This window comes from Salvelinus namaycush, chromosome 6 (genome assembly GCF_016432855.1).
Source record: "Salvelinus namaycush isolate Seneca chromosome 6, SaNama_1.0, whole genome shotgun sequence".
NCBI classification, from domain to species: Eukaryota; Metazoa; Chordata; class Actinopteri; order Salmoniformes; family Salmonidae; genus Salvelinus; species Salvelinus namaycush.
This window is the reverse complement of record NC_052312.1, coordinates 6,868,337-6,889,074: the sequence shown is the minus strand read 5'-3', so window position 1 is coordinate 6,889,074 and position 20,738 is coordinate 6,868,337. Positions and strand designations below refer to the sequence as shown.

At 45.9% G+C, this 20,738-nt stretch overlaps 1 protein-coding gene across 1 annotated transcript in view; it reads left to right on the top strand.

The window, feature by feature from the left end:
- The first annotated feature begins 5,032 nt into the window (after positions 1 to 5,032).
- The window catches only part of LOC120049202 (actin filament-associated protein 1-like), a 76,380-nt gene continuing 60,674 nt past the window's right edge, over positions 5,033 to 20,738 (top strand). The window contains exons 1-3 of the mRNA XM_038995436.1: positions 5,033 to 5,321; positions 16,048 to 16,176; positions 16,727 to 16,809. Of these exons, the coding sequence (XP_038851364.1) occupies positions 5,270 to 5,321; positions 16,048 to 16,176; positions 16,727 to 16,809 (264 nt within the window). The 5' untranslated portion in view covers positions 5,033 to 5,269. The remainder of the gene's footprint in view (positions 5,322 to 16,047; positions 16,177 to 16,726; positions 16,810 to 20,738) is intronic.

The following is a 20,738-nucleotide window of genomic DNA, read 5'->3' as shown; positions in this document are numbered from 1 at the left end:
TAGCCTAGTGGTTAGAGTGTGGGGGCGGCAGGTAGCCTAGTGGTTAGAGTGTAGGGGCGGCAGGTAGCCTAGTGGTTAGAGTGTTGGGGCGGCAGGTAGCCTAGTGGTTAGAGTGTTGGGGCGGCAGGTAGCCTAGTGGTTAGAGTGTAGGGGCGGCAGGTAGCCTAGTGGTTAGAGTGTAGGGGCGGCAGGTAGCCTAGTGGTTAGAGTGTAGGGGCGGCAGGTAGCCTAGTGGTTAGAGTGTAGGGGCGGCAGGTAGCCTAGTGGTTAGAGTGTTGGGGCGGCAGGTAGCCTAGTGGTTAGAGTGTTGGGGCGGCAGGTAGCCTAGTGGTTAGAGTGTTGGGGCGGCAGGTAGCCTAGTGGTTAGAGTGTTGGGGCGGCAGGTAGCCTAGTGGTTAGAGTGTTGGGGCGGCAGGTAGCCTAGTGGTTAGAGTGTTGGGGCGGCAGGTAGCCTAGTGGTTAGAGTGTTGGGGCGGCAGGTAGCCTAGTGGTTAGAGTGTTGGGGCGGCAGGTAGCCTAGTGGTTAGAGTGTTGGGGCGGCAGGTAGCCTAGTGGTTAGAGTGTTGGGCCAGTAACCGAAAGTTTGCTGGATCGAATCCCCAAGCTGACGAGGTAAAAATCGATCGTTTTGCTCCTGAACAAAGCAGTTAACCCACTGTTCCCCGGTAGGCCGACGTTGTAAATAAGTATTTGTTCTTAACTGCCTTGCCTGGTTAAATAAACAATGTAAAAGCTGCATTGGTCATTTTATTTTATAAAGTCTACTCTCAACTCAACAAGCACTCCTCCCATTGGTTATGTTATTTACTACAGGTAGCCTAGTGGTTAGAGGGTTGGGCCAGTAACCGAAAGGTTGCTGGATCGAATCCCTGAGCTGGCAAGGTAAAAACCTGTCATTCTGCCCCTGAGCAAGGCAGTTAACCCACTGTTTCCCAGGCGCCAAAGATGTGTATGTCAATTTAAGGCAGCCCCCCGCACCTCCTCTGTACAACTGACTAGGTATCCCCCTTTCCCCACTAGCTAAAGTCTGTTCTCAACTCAACAAGCACTCCTCCTTCCACTAGTTTCCTGTACAGTAATTAACCCACTTAACTGGGACTACATACCATAATACACAGCATACACTAGCTGTAAGGAATGCCACGTCGGATCTACTACAGGTCTCACAACCTGCCCTGCTGTAAACCCGTCCTGCTGCAAAATTCTCACCTGTCTTGCTGTAAACCCGTCACCTGTCTTGCTGTAAACCTGTCACCTGTCTTGCTGTAAACATGTCACCTGTCTTGCTGTAAACCTGTCACCTGTCCTGCTGTAAACCTGTCACCTGTCTTGCTGTAAACCTGTCACCTGTCTTGCTGTAAACCTGTCACCTGTCTTGCTGTAAACCTGTCACCTGTCTTGCTGTAAACCTGTCACCTGTCTTGCTGTAAACCTGTCACCTGTCTTGCTGTAAACCTGTCACCTGTCTTGCTGTAAACCTGTCACATGTCCTGCTGTAAACCTGTCACCTGTCCTGCTGTAAACTTGTCACCTGTCTTGCTGTAAACCTGTCACCTGTCTTGCTGTAAACCTGTCACCTGTCCTGCTGTAAACCTGTCACCTGTCTTGCTGTAAACCTGTCACCTGTCTTGCTGTAAACCTGTCACCTGTCTTGCTGTAAACCTGTCACCTGTCCTGCTGTAAACCTGTCACCTGTCTTGCTGTAAACCTGTCACCTGTCTTGCTGTAAACCTGTCACCTGTCTTGCTGTAAACCTGTCACCTGTCTTGCTGTAAACCTGTCACCTGTCCTGCTGTAAACCTGTCACCTGTCCTGCTGTAAACCTGTCACCTGTCTTGCTGTAAACCTGTCACCTGTCTTGCTGTAAACCTGTCACCTGTCTTGCTGTAAACCTGTCACCTGTCCTGCTGTAAACCTGCCACCTGTCCTGCTGTAAACCTGTCACCTGTCCTGCTGTAAACCTGTCACCTGTCTTGCTGTAAACCTGTCACCTGTCCTGCTGTAAACCTGTCACCTGTCTTGCTGTAAACCTGTCACCTGTCTTGCTGTAAACCTGTCACCTGTCTTGCTGTAAACCTGTCACCTATCCTGCTGTAAACCTGTCACCTGTCTTGCTGTAAACCTGTCACCTGTCTTGCTGTAAACCTGTCACCTGTCCTGCTGTAAACCTGTCACCTGTCCTGCTGTAAACCTGCCACCTGTCTTGCTGTAAACCTGCCACCTGTCTTGCTGTAAACCTGTCACCTGTCCTGCTGTAAACCTGTCACCTGTCCTGCTGTAAACCTGTCACATGTCCTGCTGTAAACCTGTCACCTGTCTTGCTGTAAACATGTCCTGCTGTAAACCTGTCACCTGTCTTGCTGTAAACATGTCCTGCTGTAAACCTGTCTTGCTGTAAACCTGTCACCTGTCTTGCTGTAAACCTGTCACCTGTCTTGCTGTAAACATGTCCTGCTGTAAACCTGTCACCTGTCTTGCTGTAAACATGTCCTGCTGTAAACCTGTCACCTGTCTTGCTGTAAACATGTCCTGCTGTAAACCTGTCTTGCTGTAAACCTGTCACCTGTCACCTGTCTTGCTGTAAACCTGTCACCTGTCTTGCTGTAAACATGTCCTGCTGTAAACCTGTCACCTGTCTTGCTGTAAACATGTCACCTGTCCTGCTGTAAACCTGTCACCTGTCTTGCTGTAAACCTGTCACCTGTCTTGCTGTAAACATGTCCTGCTGTAAACATGTCACCTGTCTTGCTGTAAACATGTCCTGCTGTAAACCTGTCACCTGTCTTGCTGTAAACCTGTCACCTGTCTTGCTGTAAACCTGTCACATGTCCTGCTGTAAACCTGTCACCTGTCCTGCTGTAAACCTGTCACCTGTCTTGCTGTAAACCTGTCACCTGTCTTGCTGTAAACCTGTCACCTGTCCTGCTGTAAACCTGTCACCTGTCTTGCTGTAAACCTGTCACCTGTCTTGCTGTAAACCTGTCACCTGTCCTGCTGTAAACCTGTCACCTGTCTTGCTGTAAACCTGTCACCTGTCTTGCTGTAAACCTGTCACCTGTCTTGCTGTAAACCTGTCACCTGTCTTGCTGTAAACCTGTCACCTGTCCTGCTGTAAACCTGGTACCTGTCCTGCTGTAAACCTGTCACCTGTCCTGCTGTAAACCTGTCACCTGTCTTGCTGTAAACCTGTCACCTGTCTTGCTGTAAACCTGTCACCTGTCCTGCTGTAAACCTGTCACCTGTCCTGCTGTAAACCTGCCACCTGTCCTGCTGTAAACCTGCCACCTGTCTTGCTGTAAACCTGCCACCTGTCCTGCTGTAAACCTGTCACCTGTCCTGCTGTAAACCTGTCACATGTCCTGCTGTAAACCTGTCACCTGTCTTGCTGTAAACATGTCCTGCTGTAAACCTGTCACCTGTCTTGCTGTAAACATGTCCTGCTGTAAACCTGTCTTGCTGTAAACCTGTCACCTGACTTGCTGTAAACCTGTCACCTGTCTTGCTGTAAACATGTCACCTGTCTTGCTGTAAACATGTCCTGCTGTAAACCTGTCACCTGTCTTGCTGTAAACATGTCCTGCTGTAAACCTGTCTTGCTGTAAACCTGTCACCTGTCTTGCTGTAAACCTGTCACCTGTCTTGCTGTAAACATGTCCTGCTGTAAACCTGTCACCTGTCTTGCTGTAAACATGTCCTGCTGTAAACCTGTCACCTGTCTTGCTGTAAACCTGTCACCTGTCCTGCTGTAAACCTGTCACCTGTCTTGCTGTAAACCTGCCACCTGTCCTGCTGTAAACCTGTCACCTGTCCTGCTGTAAACATGTCCTGCTGTAAACCTGTCACCTGTCTTGCTGTAAACATGTCCTGCTGTAAACCTGTCTTGCTGTAAACCTGTCACCTGTCTTGCTGTAAACCTGTCACCTGTCTTGCTGTAAACATGTCCTGCTGTAAACCTGTCTTGCTGTAAACCTGTCACCTGTCTTGCTGTAAACCTATCTTGCGGTGAACCTTTTTTACCATATTGTGTTTACATTTTTCTTGTATCTTGAACCAGCAAAGTGAGATGTGAGTGAGATATAAGCTTGCTGGTGGATTTTACCACATTGTTTTGACAGCCCTGTCTAAGGTAATCAGCTCCGAACACAAAATGTGTGTGGTAGTCCTTTTCTGGCAATTTGACCTAACCCAACACTCTACTAACATACAGTAGAAGTGAAGGTTAGGTTGGCTTTTTAGGGGGATAGCAAGGCACACACCCACAAGTGTTTAGTTTATAGTCTACAAAAACCTTAATTACATATGACTTGGTTTCATATGTGTCAATGTACACATGGTATAACTTTTCAGTTCAGCGTTTCCATAGCATACCTACCTAAGCTATTCTACACGGGTGAGTGTTGAGTTGGAGGAGGTAGATGGCCTGCTACTGTATGTATGTATCCCTGTAACTTGAGCTGCACTCTCCTTCATATCTGTCATGGCTGGCTTTTGTTCTCCCCTTCGGACACAGGACACAAAACTGCACGATTCGGCCCCTGTACATGCGGGGGTGTGCGGGGTGCAGGGACAGACGCGACCGGTCCTTAATTACCTACTATTACCATAAGCTGCCGATTTCCCCCATCCCTAGGGGCGAGCCAGCCCGAGTTCAATATCCCATCTGTCGCAGAGCAAAAGGGGGAGAGTGGGGCTAGTCCTCTCTGGCCGTACGTGTTTTTTTTTTTCCTGAGTTAACTGCAAACTTCCAGACAGCGCTGGGCGGAGAGAAATAGTTGCGTCTCATTTTACAGCGAAGAGAGAGAAAGAGATACAGAAAAAGCGCAGTCTTCTCTCGGTGCACTTGCTTATAAAACACGATTAGCTCTCTATGTTATAGCTGCCTGTCAGCACCGTGGTGCAAAACTGCAGATGCAAGCATTCAGACAAGATCCGCTCTGTTTCTGAGCCGAGCAGGACATGCAGGCGCAGGCAGTTTGACTAGCGAGAGTTTTGAAAGAGGGAGGCGGACGGAAGGAAGGAAGGAAGCAAAGAGGGAAGAGGAGGAGAAAAGAGCTGGAGAAAAGTTTGAAAGGATACGCGAGACCGGAGACGTTGCCGGTTGGTCACCGTGAAGAAAGGCTATTCAAAGCTGGTATCGCGGGGAAAATCTATCCTCGGATTAACAGACGAGGGTCTGTCGTTGGCTGCTGCCGGGCGGGGAGAGGGATTTTATTGATATTCGGCAGCTGCCGGGAACGCGCCTGATTTCCGTTTGCTGTTTGGGGAATAGATGCGCTGGGAAGCCACGATGCGGAGCGATCCCATTTTGTTCGCTTCCAGGGGTGAGTGTCTATTTTAACGTTATCATGCGCTTTGTTTCAGTGGCGCCAACAACTGGCCGCTGAAATTATTGATATGTATCTGAAAAATATATTTACAATCACCCCTTGATAGTTTGTTGGTTTTAAAATTAAACAGTTCAATAGGCAACACATTCACTGGAAGTGAAAAGCAGCGGATAGGGGGAATTGATTATATCTTGTCACGAATAATGCATTATTGTTTATCATTATCATCCTGCATTGTAACATGTCATTTCAGCTTTGCTACAATTAAGTCGTCTAATGAATACAGTTCTTTATGCAGTTATGTTTCTTCTCATAATTGAGACACAGAGAGAGACACAGAGGGGGTTGCTGCGAGCTGGAGGCTGGAAAGACTGCTGGCCACCGCTGGCTCCTGAACGTGTCGTTAGGATCATGGTTTTTGTTGTCCATGGAATTATGCGTTGCGACTGTAGTAACCTAGCTGGTTGCAACCGGAGCCTTCCCCGTCCTTCACCCTCCCTCAACCCAACTACACCGATGAATAGCAGCCCTTACGGCGTCCAGGCAGTCCCGCATGATAATCACTGGATTATGCCCTAGCTGGACGCAGCTGCCGCCCACTGACTGGACGAAGTGACCGGTGACACCTTTTATCCAGGGAAGCGCACTTGGGGTGCCTTATTGGGCATGCGTTTTACCCGTTCATTGATTTGGAGGCATTACCTTTGCTAGTGTACCACCAGTTAATTAGGGCAACATTAGTTTCTATAGCAGCCGTGGAACGCTTGTGTTTATGTTCCACTCTTATTCTAAATCAAAGTTGGTGTCATATTTCGGCTTGCTTTACACTAATGAAGCTATTTTTGTATCATATTACTTTACACACATTATTGCGGGGTGCTACTCAAAGGTTGCCATGGTTTTACAACTCATGTGTTACATAGGACCACATACTTAAGGTAAACCAAGAGGTAATTTAAGATTTCCCCGAGGTCAATAACATAGTCGTGGTTTGACAACACCAAGTGGCTCCATATCTCTTGTTTCTCTGCAGGAGACTATCCTTACAATAACAAAACCTGGCTCCAGCGTTAGCGTCTTCCATCCTACTTGGGTTGGCAGCTGCGTGGTATCAGGTAGCTCCGCGACGTATTCCGGCTTCACATTTGGTGGCGTCCCCGACAGACAACTATTGTGTAGTAATGCTGTAATCTCAAATCCACGCCACATGAGAATGTGAGAAGTGTGTTTTGGCTGGAGGGCTGGGACTCGGTTAGGGTGGTTTTAGGTTAGGGTTAGGGTGGTTTTAGGTTTTGCATTGCGATCAGCCTACCCACCAGTGGGGGTACTAGCAGCAGGCAACTAGCTTGGCACTTAGAAATAAATACATTTCTTTCAGCAAGTCCCTGTTTCTAAACCCTTACGAGGTGCCATTTGAGAGCAATACGAATGGAGTGTTAATGTGTTTATTGCTGTTTATTATTGTAGTTTTCCCCTCGGTCGGAAACCCTCAGACGATGTGGCATTAATTGGCACCGCGTTGGGTGCCTGTGATGTGGGCATGGTGTCAGTGATTTAGCCCCATTCGTTGGTTGGCCCATTTAGTTCTGGTTTTAGGGGAAAGGGATACCCCACCCAGCACCCCAATGATGATGGATTTTTAAAGGCTTTCACGTGTCAGAAAAACCATCGGAACCACCTTTCAACAGCAGGAAAACCCGATCCAACAAAGAGGAGAAGAGAGATGAATTAATTTTTATAATCCCTCACCAGTCAATCATTGAACTTGCATTCAGTCACAGAGAGTTTAATTCCAACTCTAATCGGAGACCCTTGGCCCCTCGCCTGTTAATAGCCTTATGCACATTGGAAAACCAATGTGATGAAGAGCCATTATGTGACTGACCGCCTTGATTCAGATTTATATGAGACTTGTGTCATACAGTGTAACTGTCATTCAGTATGACTGTCATATGGTGTGGCCATCATATAGTGTAACTGCGCCCTTATGCAATACAAATCCAAGGCCCTTTGACTTGATGTAACATTGGTTTTGCATGGCCATCTGATATAATCTCCAAATGCATACAGTACGAGTCATTATAAAAGACTACTCCTGCCGCTCTTTGGTAATATCCTCGGGGCAATAACGGCTACAAGTGTTGTTGATCGTTTCTCATTAACCCGTAGACTGATGTAATAGGCCTACATAAACGGATGAGCCGGTTAGTTAGTCTGTCTGGGGCAAAGATTTAAGATGAAGGTGGTCTGGATGGAGGATGGAACTACCGCTAGCGTTACAGGGGGAGGGTGGGTTCTGTCTCAGCCAAATGTGGGGTCGTGGATTTAGGGAGGGGCACAACGGTGGCTTTTGGAATAAAAACGGGATGGGATGGGAGAAGAAAGGGTGGTTGTGGTCTGTGTTTGGGTGGAGTCTAATGGGAATAAACACGTCAAAGACTGTCTGGTTAGGAGCTGTCAATCAAAGGGAAAGTGGCTTGAATTTTTAACGTCACAGTAGATAACTTGGCATTGGGCCAATACATGGATCGCTCTATCTTTACCACAAACGTTAAGTATGAGATGGGAACCAGAATGCCATCCTCCCTGCACCACCAAGTCTCCTCCATCCTTCCATTCCTCCAAGAAAGATGAGTCCAACTGAAATCCAGAGCCTCTAACCACTATCCTCTTCTCCTTTCCTTAGTGCTTTGTAATTATCCTCTTACACATACTGGAGGAGTTTCACTCTCTCTGTCTCTTTCTCTCTGTCTCTTTCTCTCTGTCTCTTTCTCTCTGTCTCTTTCTCTCTCTCTCTCTGTCTCTTTCTCTCTCTCTCTCTCTCTTTCTCTCTCTCTCTCTCTGTCTCTTTCTCTCTCTCTCTCTCTCTCTCTCTCTCTCTCTCTCTCTCTCTCTCTCTCTCTCTCTCTCTCTCTCTCTTTCTGTCTCTTTCTGTCTCTCTCTCTGTCTCTCTCTCTGTCTCTTTCTGTCTCTTGCTCCCTTACTTCCCTCTCTCTCCCCTCTTTCTGTTTCCTGTCTCTCTCTGAACTACAGAATCCAACTTCCCGTCTCTCAGATGAGGTTTTGAGCAGTAGATCAGTCGATTAGTCTGACTCAGATGTTTGTGGTTTGGCCATAGAGATAGATAGAGGACTCATCTTTATATCTGCGCTATTATAGCATCTGTGACAGTATGGGCAGCGCCATTGAGGATACAACTCATAGGAATGCCCACCCAGTAGACTTATTTGACAACTTTAAAATGGCGGAAGCATGGTGGAGCGCCCTCAATGGCGCGGCCCATGCTAAAATGGCCTTCTGGCCACTAGAGGTCTCTATCATTCTCTATAGGTTTGGCACTGATGAGATGATATAAACCATGGTGATGTTCCCTTGTCATGCCCTGTGGAACACAGACAGATCCCTGGTAATTACAGACCACGATGGAGAATGCTCTCATCATAATCTAACGCCTCCACTGTTCTTCTCATCTTACAGTACATGTGTATGCTTCTCAGCGGAAAGGACTCAAAAGCACGAGTGGTTTATTGAAGGTTTATTGCGTTTTTAGGACCATGGTTTGATATGATGTTGAGCCTTGTGATTGTGGTGTTTGTGGCCTGCAGGCCCGAATTTGGTCTTCAGAGTATATGGGCTTATTCATGTATAAATATGATGCAAAGAGCTGTCACAAGAGTCATGTTTGTTCTACACATCCCATTTAAATCTGATTGCTGTGTAATGTTGCAATCTACTGAAATAGTCCCCAGGTTAACTCTTCTGGGTCAAACAGGGGCCCCAGAGAGAGAGAGTTCCAGAGGCACAATGGAGGTGGCGTGTTTCCCCGCTCTGGACACCGCGAGATCGGGCTTCCTCTCTCTGAGCGTGGGTGTGGACTGCCTGGAGGAAATGTGCCGACTCAGACCCAGGAGTAAGGCACTCAGTTTACCCAGACTAATGGGTGAAGGGAGAGAGGAAAGGAGCCTGGAGGGAGGGAGAGAGGAAGGGAAGTGCCAACCCAATCCAAACAGACTAGGGCCCGGTTTCTCGGTAGCGATGGAATTTAGGTTTACGAGTGTTTTAACAATGCATCTTTCCTACAACGGCCGAAGATGTAACATGTGTTTCCCAAAACACAAGGCAGAGAATGGCCTCTAATTGCGTCGTTAGAGCATGTGTCGATACTGGGTAGGATCGAAAGATGGGGAGCACTGCTCTCGGATCAGTTTCTCCATTCAAATCTTTCCTTAACATTAGTATTATTTCACAGTACTGACGACGGATCAGCTCCTAGAGAGATATTAACACCTATGGCTGCAAATATGGAGGAGGCTTATTGTAATACTTACCCAATAGAAATGCACAATATTACAGACTTGGCACATCATTGTGCATGTTAGGCGACACATCATGAAATATTTTGAGACAAATTACAGACACTAGCCAACAATGCAACTCAGCCACGCTCAAGGTCCTAAACGATATCATAACCATCATCGATAAAAGACAATACTGTCTTATGATTGATGATTGAATATGATTAAAACAGGCCTACCGTTTTAGATTTTAATGCAGTCTTCTCGGTTTTCATTTAAGCATATTTTTATAGCCAACATTGCGTGTTTGAATCAATTGCAAAGACACTGGTAACTTAGTATTTCTAGTCAACTTTGTTCTGAATTTATCAGCGATAACAGAGAGACGGATAAACCATGTGATTCTGTTTAGCGGGGATCTTCTGTGTATAAAGTGACGCGGGAGGGCAAAAACGCATCTAACGACGCACTTAGCTGAACTACGAGTGGCCTTGGGCAGGGGTTATATTACGAGCGTTTTCAAGTGCAACGTTAAAAATGATGGTTTGGGAAGCAGCTTGGAGATTTAATGATGCTCCTATGAAGGTTCTAACGATGAATTTAGCCTTCAGATGCTTTTGGGAAACCGGGCCCAGGGCAGAAGGAGATGGGGGGGGGGGGGGGCACAGTAGGAGGGTCATCTGGAAGAGCCAGGCTGTAGTGTTTGTGTGTTTTGGGGTTTAAAGTAAGGAGCCAGCGTTGAGCGATGCCCTGTTGTGTGGTGGCGACTGGCGCGAGGGGGGTAACCACGATGATGCCAGACCATAAACCACCCCAATTAACGTCACCACCGTCCAAGTGCAACATTCTTCCCACAAAGCAACATATTATGTGGTTGTACCCTATATCCCACAATTACACTTTATATACTGCATTAGCTGATTGAGATTGACGTTCTATGGAATAGTGAACTCAATCATACCTGCACTGCACACAAACGATGTTTAGTGGGTCATAGGTGCAGTGCACATATAAACAGCCTGTCATGGGTCCAGGTCTGGAGTATCTCATGCCCATTAGCTCAGTCAACACATGGAGTCTGGGCGGGATCCATCATCGGACATCAAAGTGGAGCAGCAGACTACTGCTTGGTACTTTGAAATGAGCCAAGGACGCCAGTGCTCCCTCAGAAGCTTGGCTCAGGTTTCTCAAACAGATTTGTCAGATTACATAACCTTTATGATCTAACCTACATGATATATGGTTTAGATTAGTAGTTGTAGTACCCATTTAGAGACTGGTTATAGGATGGATGATGATGCTGCTCTCTCTAATTTGTCTAAATACACCCACTGTTCTTCCTGTGCTTTGAGGAGTTCGTTGAGTTGTGCATACAGATGTAGGATCTTAATTTGACCACTTTCTCACAAATAATCCTGCAGTAACAGAAAATGTGAATTATTGTGTGGATTATAATGAACGGACATTTTTAAACCTTGAATACTACAAGTTTGCATTTCCTGATGTGCAGGACATATCCTGAAACAACATGGTGGTCAAATTAAGATCCCACATCTGTAGGTAGGTTGCCTAGCACTTAGTGTGTCTTAATAAAGTAGTGACACGTTGTTATGGGAAATGCAGTCTCTAAGGTGAGAGATAAAAACATCAGATTTATTTTCTTGCCCTGAGTTTGTGGGTGTGTATTTGTGCATTTATCAGTCTCTGTCTGTCTCTTATTTATAAATGGTGTCTGTCTGTAGCACACACGTCTGTTGTGTTTAGTCTGGGGACGTGACAGCCTTTCAAGTCAGGACCAGCTCTTAAACACACCCACACCGCCTAGGGCCTATCATAAAAGTCACAGGAGAAGGTAGAGCAGTGTTTAAGGACCTGTCAGACATCACACAAACAACTGATAGACAGACAGACACACACACACTAAAGAAAGTATGGTGGGCGGGTGTATACAGTCAGTCCATTTTAAATTAGGGCACTACAACATTTAATTTTAAACAGAAGACTGGTATTTATGTCAGTGAAAGCAGACGGTCTCAAGTTCAACTATAGATCTAGGCCCAAACAAGACCTTGTCCGGAAACATGTTCACCTGGAACCAAACATGTTCACCTGGAACCTAACATGTTCACCTGGAACCTAACATGTTCACCTGGAACGAAACATGTTCACCTGGAACGAAACATGTTCACCTGGAACCTAACATGTTCACCTGGAACCTAACATGTTCACCTAGAACCTAACATGTTCACCTGGAACCTAACATGTTCACCTGGAACCTAACATGTTCACCTGGAACCTAACATGTTCACCTGGAACGAAACATGTTCACCTGGAACCTAACATGTTCACCTGGAACCTAACATGTTCACCTGGAACCTAACATGTTCACCTGGAACCTAACATGTTCACCTGGAACCTAACATGTTCACCTGGAACCTAACTTGTCCACCTAGACGCAAACATGTAAACCCTTTGGCCCCCGTGATCTTCCTCATAACCCTTTACCTCTCTTGCTTGGTCCAAGAATTACGACTGACTGCCCCCGAGCTGAGACATTCTCCTGTAGGTTCAAGGTGTGTCCACATCTTGACTCAAGAGGGGGTTTAGTGTTTTAAGAAGGCCCAGCCAGAAGCTATCTTTTGGCATCGGAGCCTGTTGACATGGGGAGTTTTGTTAGTGTAGAGTGCTGAGTGTTGGCGAGAGAGGGGGAGAAAGAGAGAGGGAGGGGGGAGCGAGGGGGATGGAGGGTGAGCGAGAGAGGGGGAGAGAGAGAGAGACAGGGGGAGGGGTGGGTGAGCGAGAGAGGGGGAGAGAGAGAGGGGGGAGGGGGCGAGCGAGAGAGGGGGAGCAAGAGAGAGATGGGGGGCGAGGGAGGGAGAAAGGGGGAGGGGGTGAGGGAGGGAGGGAGGGATAGAGAGAGGGGGGGGCGGTGAGCGAGGGAGGGAGAGAGAGGGGGAGGGGGGGTGAGCGAGGGAGGGAGAGAGAGAGAGAGTGAGTGGGTGGTTTGTTTGCGTGGTTTACTGTTTTAGTTCATAGCCCTAAAGGATTGTTTGAGGGTGGTCCTCTTCGCTCCACACCACCTACTTCTAATTCCCTTAAGCCGTCTGGGATTTTAATGCATATTGTTGCTCCCCCAACACACGTTTTGACCACCCCTGTTGGAAGTCCGCTAAACCATTCAGTCTTTCTCTATCCAAAGGCATGAGCTCACCAATACACTGTGAAATTGGACGTAAAACTCTGAAGACTCCTGGCTGCAACACGTGTACAGTAAGAAAGGCTGGAATCCATGTATGCTGTCATGCACTTTTTTTTGTTGTTGTTGCCATTTACATAACTGGTCCAAGACTGCTGTAATGACGTTGTTCAGCATGACTAAGTGTTGGTCTGGGGTTTGGAAAACTGATCAAAAATCTGTTTCTGAAGGGCAGAAAGTAACCAACGACTATTTTAGCCTGATATTGAGGTGCTTGTTTAGTCCTAGGCTATTTCCTATGGCTCTCTCTCCTTCTCTCTTTTTCTCTCTCTATGTCTGTCTGTCTTTTGTCTCCACCCTCTATATCCCGCTCTCTCCCCCCTGGCTTCCACCTCTCTCTCCCCCCTGGCTTCCACCTCTCTCTCCCTCCTGGCTTCCACCTCTCTCTCCCTCCTGGCTTCCACCTCTCTCCCTCCTGGCTTCCACCTCTCTCTCCCTCCTGGCTTCCACCTCTCTCTCCCTCCTGGCTTCCACCTCTCTCTCCCTCCTGGCTTCCACCTCTCTCTCCCTCCTGGCTTCCACCTCTCTCTCCCTCCTGGCTTCCACCTCTCTCTCCCCCCTGGCTTCCACCGCTCTCTCCCCCCTGGCTTCCACCTCTCTCTCCCCCCTGGCTTCCACCTCTCTCTCCCCCCTGGCTTCCACCTCTCTCTCCCCCCTGGCTTCCACCTCTCTCTCCCCCCTGGCTTCCACCTCTCTCTCCCTCCTGGCTTCCACCTCTCTCTCCCCCCTGGCTTCCACCTCTCTCTCCCTCCTGGCTTCCACCTCTCTCTCCCTCCTGGCTTCCACCTCTCTCTCCCTCCTGGCTTCCACCTCTCTCTCCCCCCTGGCTTCCACCTCTCTCTCCCCCCTGGCTTCCACCTCTCTCTCCCTCCTGGCTTCCACCTCTCTCTCCCCCCTGGCTTCCACCTCTCTCATAGGATAATACGATTAAAACAGGAATGTGTGAAAGATGCTGTTTGTATCGAGAGAGGGAGAGACTCCCAGTCTTGTCCGTGGCTCAGAGTGAAATATGAGCGTGTGTTTTAACCTCATAAATATCAAATCAAATGTCTCTCCCAGACAACGATATGCACCAATCTCTATCCCAGACAACGGTATGCACCAATCTCCATGCCAGACAACAGTATGCACCAATCTCCATGCTAGACAACGGTATGCACCAATCTCCATGCCAGACAACAGTATGCACCAATCTCCATGCCAGACAACAGTATGCACCAATCTCCATGCCAGACAACAGTATGCACCAATCTCCATGCCAGACAACGGTATGCACAAATCTCCATCCCAGACAACTGATCAAAAGTTTGGGCCACCCTCCTCAAACTGTACATCACTATCATTCATTGAAGTCAAGAGGGTCCTTCAGGCTTTTACAGGGCCGACTAGATATTATATCATTGCAGGTGTCTGGCAAAAACAATGCGTACTGTACTTTTGTGAATTGAGACTCTGCCCAAACACTGTGTGCTGTTGTGCTAAGAACATTCCTAAGCGTTTCATTGGCTGTCCGTCAGGTTTCACATTAAGATGGGATGCCTATAGTTGCGTTATAATTTACTGTGACATACAGGGCCGGGACGATACCAGTATTGCAAATACTCGTTGGTTTTGTGTCAAGGAAACAAAAGACAAAGCAGATTTAACTTCTTTAGGAAAACAGCTCTAATGTTGTAAACAAACATCATTATGTTGTCAACCAGAGTCACATGTATTTTCTAAGCTATAACACACAATATTAGTCATTCAGCAGGTTGGTCTGCGTGTTTTTATTTTGTTATGGGAAAAATATTGCGATACTGGTATCGTCCTGGACCTAATGACATAATGCATAACTCGATAATACACTACATGACCAAAAGTATATGGACACCTGCTCGTCTAACATTTCATTCCAAAATCATGGGTATTAATATGGAGTTGGTCCCCCTTTGCGGCTATAACAGCCTCCACTCTTCTGGGAAGGCTTTCCACTAGATGTTGGAACATTGCTGCAGGGACTTGCTTCCATTCAGCCACAAGAGCATTAGTGAGGTCGGGCACTGATGTTGGGCGATTAGGCCTGGCTCGCAGTCGGCGTTCCAATTCATCCCAAAGGTGTTCGATGGGGTTGCAGTCAGTTCTCTGTGCAGGCAAGTCAAGTTCTTCCACACCGATCTCGACAAACCATTTCTGTATGGACCTCGCTTTATGCATGGTGGCATACATTTGAAGGGGTGTCCACATACTGTTGTAAGTATGTGTGTGTGTGTGTGTGTGTGTGTGTGTGTGTATGTATATATATATATATATATATATATATATATATATATATATATATATATATATATATATATATACACATTCCGGTGAATTCTCTGCAGAACTAACCACAGATAGGACCTATGATTATATGATGAGCTAACCAACTACAACTTGTAAGGTCATGTCAACAGCGGAGACTGGACCTGCCAACCTCCCCTCTTTAGCCTCCATATGATGTCATCAGCAATTACATAATCTCATGTTTATGACAGGCTATACTGGAACTCAAAGGGCTGAACTATGGAAGATAGAGGGGTGTTCTTTATCTACAGCCTGGTTCTGTATTGATGTGCAGCGCATAACACCCTCATATCACCCCTACAAACTCAATGTGAAGCGATCCGTAACATGTCCTGAGAGAACCATACCCTTTTTTCACTCCCAGTGAAAGATCACACACACACACACACACACACACACACACACACACACACACACACACACACACACACACACACACACACACACACACCCTTACCTACACCTTCAGCTATGTATTTATATGCGCTTTGCCTATTGTTTTGCTGTATGAAGAGGAGAGGAGGTGTATTTTCCCAGAGCTGTAAATCAGCGTTGATAGCAGGGAGGGAGATTCCTCAGGTGTTGTACCAGTGCCAGCCTGGGTTTACCTTTCCATCTGTATCTAACACTGTGAATGTCTTACAGAATGTTTCTGCATAACACCTGAGGTGTTCTTCTGTTTCCTCAGACAGGAGGCTGTTGTAACTGTATTCCCAGCACTGTTGAAATCAACGATGTCATTCATACACATAACTTAGTGCTTATCCATTACCAAGACATTGCCATCAACCCTGATGATGTCTAACATTCTAACACTGTGTGTTTTTTTTTTGTCTCTTTGAAGCCATGGAGGAGTTGGTGTGTGAGCTGCGTCTGTTCCTGGACCTGCTGGACAGGGAGTATCTGAGCGCTGGGGTCAGGGAGAAGAAGATGCTCATCTCCGACATCCTCCACAGGGTCCTCACCGCTAAAGGTTACAACCGCAGCTATTATCAAATACACTGGCATCTGTCACGTGGTTCGTAAACAACAGGCTGACAGTGAGATGCTTACTTACAGGGCCGTTCCCAACAATGTAGAGAGAAAAAATAATAGTCAAATAATAATAATAATAATAACACAAGGAATATATCCACAATGAGTAACGATAATTTGGCTATATACACGACGTACCAGTACTGAGTCAATGTGCAGTGGTACGAGGTAGTTGAGGTACACACAGTATGTACATTTACTGTAGGTAGGGATAAAGTGACTGTATCATTATCTTGCATACAACCGTTACACAATCTCACTCCACTCTCACATCTCCTACATCCTCCACACGATCCTCAACGGTTAAGACCACAACCTTCACCATCATACAACCGTTACTCAGCGTCAGTCCTCAACCCAGACCAACAGCCATTTCATACCCTCAATCCACACACTCTCCCTCATTACCATTATCATCATACCCAATCCATGCCATTGCATTTTATGTTTGTTGATACTAATTTGATCTCTCTCTCTTCCTCTCTCAGAGCCCTCGTTCAAGTCAGAGGTCCACAGCAGCCTTCCGGCACCCCCTCAGATGCCACTCCCTGAGATCCCACACCCCTGGCTCGTAAGACCACCTCACACACCATCGCTCTCTCTCTGACCTATGACATCACAACCTTTACATCACATACAGTGCATTCGGAAAGTATTCAGACCCCTTGACTTTTTTTTACGTTACAGCCTTATTCTAGAATGGATTAAATAAAACATCTACACACAATACCCCATCATGACAAAGCGAACATTTTTGCACATTTATTAACAATAAAAAACAGAAATACCTTATTTACATAAGTATTCAGACCCTTTGCTATCAGACTTGAAATTGATCTCAGGTGCATCCTGTTTCCATTGATCATCCTTGAGATGTTTCTACACCTTGATTGGAGTCCACCTGTGGTAAATTAAATTGATTGGACATGATTTGGAAAGGCACACACCTGTCTATATAAGGTCCCACAGTTGACAGTGCATGTCAGAGCAAAAACCAAGTCATGAGGTCGAAGGAATTGTGCGTAGAGCTCTGAGACAGGATTGTGTCGAGGCACAGATCTGGGGAAGGGTACCAAAACAAAAACATTTGGCAGCATTGAAGGTCCCCAAGAACAGAGTGACTTCTATCATTCTTAAATGGAAGAAGGCACATGACAGCCCAATTTTAGTTTGCCAAATGTAGCTAAAGGAATCTCAGACCATGAGAAACAAGATTATCTGGTCTGATGAAACCAAGATTGAACTCTTTGGCCTGAAAGCCAAGCGTCTCGTCTGGAGGAAAAATGGCACCATCCCTGCGGTGAAGCACGGTGGTGGCAGCATCATGCTGTGGGGATGTTTTTCAGTGGCAGGGACTGGGAGACTAGTCAGGATTGAGTGAAAGATGAACGAAGCAAAGTACAGAGATCCTTGATGAAAACTCCAAAGCGCTCAGGACCTCAGACTGGGGCAAAGGTTCACCTTCCAACAGGACAACGACCCTAAGCACACAGCCAAGACAACGCAGGAGTGGCTTTGGGACAAGTCTCTGAATGTCCTTGAGTGGCCCAGCAAGAGCCCAGACTTGAACCTGATCGAATATCTCTGTAGAGACCTGAAAATAGCTGTGCAGTGATGCTCACCATCCAACCTGATAGAGCTTGAGAGGATCTGCAGAGAAGAATGGGAGAAACTCCACAAATATAGGTGTACCAAGCTTGAAGAGTAATAACCAAGAAGAATCGTCTGTAATCGCTGCCGAAGGTGCTTCAACAAAAGCACTGAGTAAAGGGTCTGAATACTTACAGTACCAGTCAAAAGTTTGGACTCATCTACTCATTCAAGAGTTTTTATTTATTTTTACTATTTTCTACATTGTCAAATAATAGTGAAAACATCAAAACTATGAATGACACATATTGAGTCATGTAGTAACCAATTTTTAAAAAAACAAATCAAAATCTATTTTATGTTTGAGATTCTTCAAAGTAGCCACCCTTTGCCTTGATGACAGCTTTGCACACGCTTGGCATTCTCTCAACCACCTTCATGTGGTAATCACCTGGAATGCATTTCAATTAACAGGCTTGCCTTGTTAAAAGTTAATTTGTGGAATTTCTTTCCTTCTTAATGTGTTTGAGCCAATCAGTTGTGTTGTGACAAGGTAGGGGGGTTATACAGCAGATAGTCCTATTTGGTAAAAAACCAAGTCCATATCATATCAAGAAAAGCTCAAATAAGCAAAGAGAAACGACAGTCCATCATTGCTTTAATAAGACATGAAGGTCAGTCAAAATCCGGAAAATTTCAAGAACTTTGAAAGTTTCTTCAAGGGCAGTCGCAAAAACCATCAAACACTCAAACACTGTGATGAAACTCTCATGAGGACCGCCACAGGAAAGGAAGACCCAGAGTTACCTCTGCTGCAGAGGATAAGTTCATTAGAGTTAACTGCACCTCAGATTGCAGCCCAAATAAATGGTTCACAGAGTTCAAGTAACAGACACATCTCAACATCAACTGTTCTGAGGAGACTGCGTGAATCAGGCCTTCATGGTTGATTTTGCTGTAAAGAAACCACTACTAAAGGACACCAATAATAAGAAGAGACTTGCTTGGGCCAAGAAAAACAAGCAATGGACATTAGACTGGTGGAAATCTGTCCTTTGGTCTGATGAGTCCAAATTTTAGATTTTTGGTTCCAACCGCTGTGTCTTTGTGAGACGCAGAGTAGGTGAACGGATGATCTCTGCATGTGTGGTTCCCACCATGAAGCTTGGAGGAGGTGTGATGGTGTGGAGGTGCTTTGCTGGTTATACGGTCTGTGATTTATTTAGAATTCAAGGCCATCTTAACCAGCATGGCTACCACAGCATTCTGCAGGGATACGCCATCCCATCTGGTTTGTGCTTAGTGGGACTATCATTTGTTTTTGAACAGGACAATGACCCAAAACACACTTCCGGGCTGTGTAAGGGCTATTTGACCAAGAAGGAGAGTGATGGAGTGCTGCATCAGATGACCTGACCTCCACAATCACCCGACCTCAACCCAATTGAGATGGTTTAGGATGAGTTGGACCGCAGAGTGAAGGAAAAGCAGCCAACAAGTGCTCAGCATATGTGGGAACTCCTTCAAGACTGTTGGAAAAGCATTCCTCATGAAGCTGGTTGAGAGAATGCCAAGAGTGTCCAAAGCTGTCATCAAGGCAAAGGGTGGCTACTTGGAAGAACCTTAAATATAATATATATATATATATATATTTGTTTAACACTTGTTTGGTTACTACATGATTCCATATGTGTATTACATCGTTTTGATGTCTTCACTATTATTCTACAATGTAGAAAATAGTACAAATAAAGAAAAAACCTTGAATGAGTAGGTGTGTCCAAACTTTTGACTGGTACTGTATGTGAATGTCATATTTCATATATATATGTTTTTTTATACATTTGCAAAAATGTCTAAAACCCTTTTTTTTTGCTTTGTCATTATGGAGTATTGTGTATAGATTGATGGGGCGAAACAACAATTTAATCCATTTTAGAATACGGCTGTAACGTATCAAAATGTGGAAAAAGTCAAGGGAAATACTTTCCTAGAGCACCCTAACCCGCACTGATTGGGCATGGTAGTGATTTGTACGAGAAATGCAATGTCTTCAATCAGATCGCAACGCAACTTGTTCATTGTCCTTGAAAAGGGAATTCTTTCCCCATTCTTCAACCGCATGTGATTGGACAATTTGAGACATGTTGCATGAGCTCAACACAGATCGCATGCACTACTCTGTCCCGTGAATGTCACGTCCAATCATATTGGAGGATGTTGCAACCATGTGAAATGTCCCAGGGCATGTTACAGTCTCATATAAAGCAGGATGGTAGTTTTGAGTTCAATATGGTTCTGCTCTCTCGCCACCTCCCAACTCCTGACACACGTGTGTGTGTGTGTGTGTGTGTGTGTGTGTGTGTGTGTGTGTGTGTGTGTGTGTGTGTGTGTGTGTGTGTGTGTGTGTGTGTGTGTGTGTGTGTGTGTGTGTGTGTGTGTGTGTGTGTGTGTGTGTGTGTGTGTGTGTGTGTGTCCCGAACACTGCCAGTGACTGCAGGTCAAAGGAGAGTTGCATGTTTTATAGTTCCCCTAGGAAACTAGAGAGATGGGAGTGCAGTTTCTCTCTATCTCTCTCTGTCTCTATCTCTCTCTATATATATACAGTGGGGCAAAAAGTATTTAGTCAGCCACCAATTGTGCAAGTTCTCCCACTTAAAAAGATGAGAGAGGCCTGTAATTTTCATCATAGGTACACTTCAACTATGACAGACAAAATGAGAAAAAAAATCCAGAAAATCACATTGTAGGATTTTGAATGAATTTATTTGCAAATTATGGTGGAAAATAAGTATTTGGTCATCTACAAACAAGCAAGATTTCTGGCTCTCACAGACCTGTAACTTCTTCTTTAAGAGGCTCCTCTGTCCTCCACTCGTTACCTGTATTAATGGCACCTGTTTGAACTTG